Raw genomic sequence first — 9,186 nt, forward strand, 5'->3', positions numbered from 1 at the left:
AGACCTGAATCCAGTATCCAAACCAACAAAGCAATGGCTTCACCAAAAGAAGATAAGCGTTCTGGAGTGGCCCAGCCAGAGTCCAGACCTGAGTCCAGTATCCAAACCAACAAAGCAATGGCTTCACCAAAAGAAGACAAGCGTTCTGGAGTGGCCCAGCCAGAGTCCAGACCTGAATCCAGTATCCAAACCAACAAAGCAATGGCTTCACCAAAAGAAGATAAGCGTTCTGGAGTGGCCCAGCCAGAGTCCAGACCTGAATCCAGTATCCAAACCAACAAAGCAATGGCTTCACCAAAAGAAGACAAGCGTTCTGGAGTGGCCCAGCCAGAGTCCAGACCTGAATCCAGTAGCACATCTGCGGGAGGACCCCTCGCTACCTGACGGCTCTACAAGGTGGAGTGGGGAAATATCCCCAGGTCCAGATGTGCCAAGCTGGTGGACTCTCCCCCAGAAGGACTGGAGTGCTGTAGTAACATGAACAGGTGCCTCAACAAAGGGTTGCTTTGAGTTGGTCAACGTGGTCTGGGGGAGGAAAGAAACCTCACATAACACCAGTTTCCAGAGTGGCTGACCGACGCAGGTTAAAGGCAAATAAAAATGACGTGAACTATAATTAGTATATAAAATAGGAATGATATATAAAATGTAATGTATATATAAGCTGTAATTCGTTTAAATAATTGTATACCCATCCAAACCGCTCATCCCGCTGTCAGGGTCGCGGGGACGCTGGAGCCGATCCCAGCCGTCACTGGGCGTGTTGGGGCTCCATCTAGTGGAGGTGGGTGGAACTACTACACTATATAAGAAAACGGAAATGCAACATGGCGGCGCCCTCAAGACTAATATCAAGGTTGACTCTGGTGACAGGTTGGTTTTCCCTCCGTACCGCTGTGCAGGTAACATGCAGACTGGAAACCCGTGAAAGTTTAACTTAGAAGCAAAACGTTACGCATCCGCAGGTTAAATACCGTGCTTGCTTACCGGTAGGCAAGGTGCCCGGCGCGCGGAGGGTCCGTGCGCCGCGCGCGGCGTGGGGCTTGTTTGGTAACAGGACAAACCGGAAATGCATCGTCTCGTCTTTACCTTCTTCGTGCGAAGTGAAAAACTCAAACCCGCGTCTTTGCCCGTTTTCGTCTTCGAATCGGCGGTTTGAATAGAAATTAAACCGATACCAGAAAACACCACAAGGGGTTGAACCAGTTCACCTGGACTCAACGTTTACTGAGAGACACGTTTCATTATCACGTAAGTGGCCTGTTCAGTCTCAACCGACTGCAGGTACCCCCACCCGTATAACCCATACGGTGCTGCAGGTACCCCACCCTTATAACAATACAGTGCTGCAGGTACCCCACCCTTATAAACAATACAGTGCTGCAGGTACCCCCACCCTTATAACAATACAGTGCTGCAGGTACCCCCACCCTTCTAACAATACAGTAGCTGCAGGTACCCCACCCTTATAACAATACAGTGCTGCAGGTACCCCCACCCTTATAACCCATACAGTGCTGCAGGTACCCCCACCCTTATAACAATACAGTGCTGCAGGTACCCCACCCTTATAACAATACAGTGCTGCAGGTACCCCCACCCTTATAACAATACAGTAGCTGCAGGTACCCCACCCTTATAACAATACAGTGCTGCAGGTACCCCCACCCTTATAACCCATACAGTGCTGCAGGTACCCCACCCTTATAACAATACAGTGCTGCAGGTGTCCCCACCCTTATAAACATTACAGTAGCTGCAGGTACCCCACCCTTATAAACAATACAGTAGCTGCAGGTACCCCCACCCTTATAAACAATACAGTGGCTGCAGGTACCCCACCCTTATAAACAATACAGTGACTGCAGGTACCCCCACCCCTATAAACAATACAGTAGCTGCAGGTGTCCCCACTCTTATAAACAATACAGTAGCTGCAGGTACCCCACCCTTCTAACAATACAGTGACTGCAGGTAACCCCACCCTTATAAACAATACAGTGCTGCAGGTAGCCCCACCCTTATAACAATACAGTGACTGCATGTACCCCCACCCTTATAAACAATACAGTGGCATAACCACCCAAACCAACGATTAGGTTCATATGCAAATAGGCGTGCCCATTAAGTAGAGTGTCAAAGGTCGTGTCTACTGTTCACAGAGGACTGGAGCATAGTTGCAATCACTGCATGGTAAGATGGTGACGGATGTGCTCTTAGCTCCCCCACCCCTCTTGTTCAAGGATGGTCGTTCCCTCCTCACATAAACGGCCTCTTTGACTCCCTGTTGAAACCAGTGTTCCTCCCTATCAAGGATGTGCACATCCTCATCCTTGAAAGAGTGGCCTCTGGCCTCTAGGTGGATGTAGACCCGAGTCCTGGCCTGACACGTTAGCTCTCCTGTGTTGTGTCCTCCTCTTGGCCAGCGTCTGTTGGGTTTTCCCGATGTACAAGTCACGGCAATCCTCCTGGTACTTAACAGCGTAAGGCAAGCGTAAGGATATGAGAATCTTTGACAAGGGCCAAATGGTGATGGCTAGACGACTGGCGGCCTGTCCAGGGTGTCTCCCCGCCTGCTGCCCAGTGGCTGCTGGGATAGGCTCCAGCATCCCCGTGACCCTGAGAGCAGGATAAGCGGTTCAGATAATGGATGGATGGATGGATGTTTGGATGCATATTATTATGACAGACCACTTTTTGAAGAACCCATGTTGAGTTTGTGTTGCCTCTCCTGTCCAGGGGGGGGCAGTGGTATCGGCCGGGCGGTGTGCCAACGCTTTGCCTCAGAGGGCGCCTCCGTGGTGGTTGCAGACCTCAGCGAGGCGTCAGCCATTGAAACCCTGGGAAGCCTGTCATGTGACCAGAGGGGGCAGGACCACATGGCTTCTGTGGTGGACGTGTCATCAAAAGAGAGTGTAGAGAATTTGGTCACCAGCATACAGGTGTGTGTGTAACTGACAGACAAACACACACTCTCCACACAACCCAGTCACAAAGCCTGGGTTACACAGGTCGTAATGACACACACACACACACACACACACACACACACACAAAGTTTCTCCTGTCTTTTCACCAGCTTATCAGTCAGAGATTCTTCTCTTGCCACCCCTCTCCCTCATCATCCTCCTCAACCCCTCCTCTTCCTCCCCTCAGTGTCGCTACTTCCAGCCTCCCTCGGTGTGTGTGAACGCGGCGGGCATCACCCAAGATGACTTCCTGCTCCGCATGCAGGAGGAACACTTTGACAGAGTCGTCCAGGTCAACCTCAAGGTAAGAGCCCATACAGCAGCGGTAAGAGGAGAGGCTCTTGACCCGAGGATTACCGCTGCGAATCCCGGGACCGGCTGGGTAGTCCTGGTGACAGCAGGGGGATTCATTGTTTTGGGATCCCCAGGCACAGTCACGGGGGGTGACTGTGTCCTTGGGCCAGGCACGTCACCCCAGATGCCCCAGGTGGGGCTGCTCCCAGTCTGGACAACGTCAGCAGCAGAACGATGTATCTGTGTTGTACCAAACCGATCTATAAAGTGTCGCAGCATCTGAGTGACCTCTTCCGTCTCACCTGACTGCAGGTACCCCCCACCCTTATAAACAGTACAGTGGCATAACGACCCAGACCAGTGATCAGTTTCTTATGCAGATTGCCGTGACCATTAACTAGAGTTACAGTGGCCATGTGTACCTGTTCACAGAGGACTGGGGAGGAGCTGCAGACACAGCATTGTAAGATGGCGACAGATGTACTCTTAGCCCCCCCCCGCCCCCGGTTCAGGAATGGTCGTTCCCTCTTCACAGCCACAAAGCAACCGTAGACCAACGTTTCAGCAGGCCCCGGCAACACGAAGGCGCCGCCGTCCAACGTCAGCAGAGACGAGAGAGGGACGCTCTCGCGACTCTCAGTAAGGACAACAACATCGTCGTCCTTCCGGCGGACACAAACAGCATCACTGTTGTGTTAAACCAGACAGACTGTCATGAGAAAGTTATGACGGTACTTAGTGACATGAATACTGATGAGCCCCTGAAACGAGGTCCAGGCAGCGGTTGCAAGAAGAAGGTGACAGATTGGCCGAAGCTGTTAGAACAGGACAATGCTGTTGACAGAATGTTGTACCACAGATTATACCCAGGGGGCGCTATACCTAGTCTGTATGGGTTACCTAAGATGCATAGACAGGATGTGCCATTACGGCCTATTGTTTGTATGATTAAGTCAGTGACCTTTAACCTCTCTAAGTTTCTGGCATCTGCTCTTAACCCGTTGGTGGATAGTAATGAACATCACATTCAGAACACTATGGCTGTTGTGGACAAGGTGAGGGACGTCATCATGGAGGAGGATGAAACAGTGGAGGTAGTCTGTATGAAATTACTACAGGACGACCCCACCCGTAGCAATAGCACCGCCCTTAACACTGACCGAGTGTGTCTGCTCCTGAAACTGTCTGCAGTCCACGTACTTCACATACAGGGGGCAGTACTAAAGGCAGCGGCATGGGTGTGCTATGGGTTCCCCAGGCTCGCCTGTAGCGGCCATCTTGTATATGGACGGGGGAAGTGGAAAAGAGGCTCTGCTGTCCTATCCAGGGACACCACCTAGCCATTGGTTCAGATTTGTGGACGACACCTGGGTTAAAATGAAATCTCAGGATGTAAAACATTTCACCGACCACATGAACTCTGGGGACGCCACATCAAGTTCACCAGGGAGGATGTGGAACATGACAGGTTAGCCTTCTTACCCTGTGAAATTGAAATGGTCAGAATCAAAGAGCCCGTCTATGTGGAGAAGGAATGACCATCCCTGAACCGAGGGGGGGCTAAGACTACATCTGTCACCGTCTTACAATGCTGTGATTACAGCTCCACCCCAATCCTCTGTGAGTAGTATACATGAGCACTGTAACGCTAATGGTCACAGCAATTTGCATAGGAAACTGTTGTTGGTTTGGGTTGTTGTGCCACTGTATTGTTTATAAGGGTGGGGTACCTGCAGTCACTGTATTGTTATAAGGGTGGGGGTACCTGCAGTCACTGTATTGTTATAAGGGTAGAGTACCTGCAGTCACTGTATTGTTATAAGGGTGGGGTACCTGCAGTCACTGTATTGTTTATAAGGGTGGGGGTACCTGCAGTCACTGTATTGTTATAAGGGTGGGGGTACCTGGAGTCACTGTATTGTTATAAGGGTAGAGTACCTGCAGTCACTGTATTGTTATAAGGGTGGGGTACCTGCAGTCACTGTATTGTTATAAGGGTGGGGGTACCTGCAGTCACTGTATTGTTATAAGGGTGGGGTACCTGGAGTCACTGTATTGTTATAAGGGTGGGGTACCTGGAGTCAGGTGAGACTGAAGAGGTCACTTGGATGGGGATGACAGGTTTCTCTCAGTAGACTTGTCCAGATGAACTGATTCAACCTTCTGTTATGTTCTTACCCGGGTTATTGAGCAGCATCAAGACAGGTCAGGTCTATAGAGTATAATTTAACAGACTTGATAATCATAACAATAAATGTATAATGCACTTCATATAAAGAGGTGTAAAAACACCCAAGGGTAAAAACAGACGAGTAGACTCCAGAATAGCTGGGGGAGGGGTGGGGTTACCAGTGAAAGAATGAAAGACCTTCGTGAACAGGAAGTCCAAGGCAGGAACAGTAGGATTTACTCATCCTGGAGGCATTACTTTGCATTCCCTCTGTCTTCCCCCATGTTCTCCTTATCCATCCCCCCTCCTGTGACCCCGTATCCTGCTCTCTCTCAGGGAAGCTTCCTGGTCACACAGGCTGTGGCCAGAGCTCTGGTGTCCTGTGGGGCGCCCAAAGGATCCATCATTACCGTAGGAAGCATCGTGGGCAAGGTGAGACAGAGACACGGGCACGGCCGACATCTTGGATGTGATTTTATTTGAATGTTTTGGGCCATTTAGACCTTTAACGTGTGAAGCAATGTGAAGCGCTTTGGGTGTCTAGAAAAGCACTATATAAATATAACGATGGTGATGATTATTGTTGTTATTATTATAAAGACAGCGGCGTTCGGAGCTTGTTTCTGTAATGTGACGTATTTTCAAGTAAAACAGGATTTTAAGGCGGGATTGGTGAGTTCAAGTCAGGAGTCAGGAACACTTTTATTTGTCATTTCATGAAATGAAAGAAAAAAAAAAGCCATTTCCCACAGCAGTACAACACAAAGACCACAAACACATCCAAAAACTACAAGAACACACATACTAACTAACACACATATGTCCAAACTAAACAAGAAATCACTGTCCAAGGGAACGAACCCCAGCCAGGATGACTGTGGGGACTGCCGGTCTGCGTGGGCTAGCGGTTAGCTTAGCCTGCCCCGCTTCCACGTCCTGCCAGACCGCCCTCGGTGTTTCCTCGCTGGGTGCAGCTCCAGGCAGGGCCGGGGTCCCTGGGCCCACAGGACGCAGCAGACCAGGCTCCCCCGGCCCATCCAGCTCCAGCTCTCCCAGCCATCAAACCAAGACCCAGCAAACTTGGACACAGATGTGGACAAAGACACGGCATGGCGGTACTGGGGGTGGCTGCTTCAAACGTGTACTCGCGCCACCGCCTCTCTACCTGCTTCAGTTCACACTGTATCAGAATGAAATCTGCTTGGCGTTTTGAAGCCACGCGTAACCGTTGGTAATGAATTTATTTCTGAGCAACGTGCAGTCATAGATATTAAGAGGAAGAGGAAGGGGAGTTGAGGAAGGATGAAACAACCTGTGATCGTCCCGTTTGTAATGGGAGTTGGAAGAATGGCCGCCGGTCAAGTACGCAGCAACAGTATCCGCTGAGTTTTTGGAAACTGACAAAAAAAAGAAAACCTTGTTTTCCCGCGGTGTTCTTCTGTCGACTGCGTCTCAGTTTTGAACGATGTGTCAGCAGGTGGGGAATATCGGACAGGCCAACTACGCCTCCTCTAAAGCCGGTGTGGAGGCGCTGAGCCGCACAGCTGCCAAGGAGCTCAGCAGGTCAGACGAACCCCGACACACCACGTTCACAACACCGCACTAGAGCATGGGAGACGGTTTGGAATACATCTGAAATATTTGAAATAGAAAAATAGATGGATGGATAGATGAGTAGATAGACGAGCAGGTAGATGAGTAGATAGATGAGCAGGTAGATGAGTAGATAGACGAGCAGGTAGATGAGCAGGTAGATGAGCAGGTAGACGAGCAGATAGACGAGCAGGTAGATGAGTAGATAGATGAGCAGGTAGATGAGTAGATAGATGAGCAGGTAGATGAGTAGATAGACGAGCAGGTAGATGAGTAGATAGATGAGCAGGTAGATGAGTAGATAGATGAGCAGGTAGATGAGTAGATAGACGAGCAGGTAGACGAGCAGGTAGATGAGTAGATGGATGAGCAGGTAGATGAGTAGCTAGATGAGTAGATAGATGAGTAGATAGATGAGCAGGTAGATGAGCTGATAGATGAGCAGGTAGATGAGTAGATAGATGAGCAGGTAGATGAGTAGATAGATGAGCAGGTAGATGAGTAGATAGATGAGCAGGTAGATGAGTAGATAGACGAGCAGGTAGACGAGCAGGTAGATGAGTAGATGGATGAGCAGGTAGATGAGTAGCTAGATGAGTAGATAGATGAGTAGATAGATGAGCAGGTAGATGAGCTGATAGATGAGCAGGTAGATGAGTAGATAGATGAGTTGATAGATGAGCAGGTAGATGAGTAGGTAGATGAGCAGGTAGATGAGTAGCTAGATGAGCAGGTAGATGAGTTGATAGATGAGTAGATAGATGAGTAGATAGATGAGCAGGTAGATGAGTAGATAGATGAGCAGGTAGATGAATAGATAGATGAGCAGGTAGATGAGTAGGTAGATAGACAGGTAGATAGACAGGTAGATGAGCAGGTAGATAGACAGGTAGATGAGTAGGTAGATGAGTAGATAGATGAGTAGGTAGATGAGCAGGTAGATGAGTAGGTAGATAGACAGGTAGATGAGTAGGTAGATGAGCAGGTAGATGAGCAGGTAGATAGACAGGTAGATGAGTAGGTAGATAGACAGGTAGATGAGTAGATAGATGAGTAGGTAGATGAGCAGGTAGATAGACAGGTAGATGAGTAGGTAGATAGACAGGTAGATGAGTAGGTAGATGAGCAGGTAGATAGACAGGTAGATGAGTAGATAGATGAGCAGGTAGACGAGCAGGTAGATGACTAGATAGATGAGCAGGTAGACCACTAGATAGACAGGTAGATGAGCAGGTAGATGAGCAGGTAGATAGACAGGTAGATGAGTAGGTAGATAGACAGGTAGATGAGTAGATAGATGAGTAGGTAGATGAGCAGGTAGATAGACAGGTAGATGAGTAGGTAGATAGACAGGTAGATGAGTAGATAGATGAGTAGGTAGATGAGCAGGTAGATGAGTAGGTAGATGAGCAGGTAGATAGACAGGTAGATGAGTAGGTAGATGACTAGATAGATGAGCAGGTAGACCACTAGATAGACAGGTAGATGAGTAGGTAGATAGACAGGTAGATGAGTAGGTAGATGAGCAGGTAGATAGACAGGTAGATGACTAGATAGATGAGCAGGTAGACCACTAGATAGACAGGTAGATGAACATATAAACAGATGAATGGACTAAAGGTATGTTGCTGGACAGATGTGTGTGTGTTTCCATTCGACCGACAGCCAGACAGCCAGAAAGACAGACAGACAGACAGACAGACAGACAGACAGCCAGACAGACAGACAGACAGACAGTCAGACAGACAGACAGACAGACAGACAGACAGACAGACAGACAGACAGACAGACAGACAGACAGCCAGCCAGCCAGCCAGCCAGCCAGCCTTCAGTTGCTGATGATGTGAAACAGCTTGTGTGTTGTCTGTGTTTGCAGGTCTGGGATCAGGTGTAACTGTGTGCTGCCAGGCTTCATTTCCACTCCTATGACAGAGAAAGTACCGGAGAAGGTTATCAGCAAGGTAGACTTTTGTTCGGATAAGCTAATCATACAGTTGTTTCCAGTCGAGTCCCGAGTTAAGTCCAGTAAACTAAAACCTCTACGACTTGATACCGCACCATTTAACAACACACGTCTGTCTGTCCAGGGCCACTGCCGTTAACAGCTGGGAAAATCAGCAGTGTCACTATTACAAAACAGGGCGTCCAAGTGGCGTGGCG

General features: G+C 49.0%; 1 protein-coding gene across 1 annotated transcript in view; it reads left to right on the forward strand.

Moving 5' to 3' along the window:
• Positions 1-823: 823 nt before the first annotated feature.
• hsd17b8 (hydroxysteroid (17-beta) dehydrogenase 8) overlaps positions 824-9,186 on the forward strand; it is an 18,604-nt gene continuing 10,241 nt past the window's right edge. Inside the window, exons 1-6 of the mRNA XM_056298589.1 lie at positions 824-873; positions 2,740-2,942; positions 3,157-3,273; positions 5,770-5,865; positions 6,911-6,996; positions 8,903-8,987. Of these exons, the coding sequence (XP_056154564.1) occupies positions 828-873; positions 2,740-2,942; positions 3,157-3,273; positions 5,770-5,865; positions 6,911-6,996; positions 8,903-8,987 (633 nt within the window). The 5' untranslated portion in view covers positions 824-827. The remainder of the gene's footprint in view (positions 874-2,739; positions 2,943-3,156; positions 3,274-5,769; positions 5,866-6,910; positions 6,997-8,902; positions 8,988-9,186) is intronic.

The sequence above is a fragment of the Lampris incognitus genome, chromosome 18 (assembly GCF_029633865.1).
Source record: "Lampris incognitus isolate fLamInc1 chromosome 18, fLamInc1.hap2, whole genome shotgun sequence".
NCBI lineage: Eukaryota > Metazoa > Chordata > Actinopteri > Lampriformes > Lampridae > Lampris > Lampris incognitus.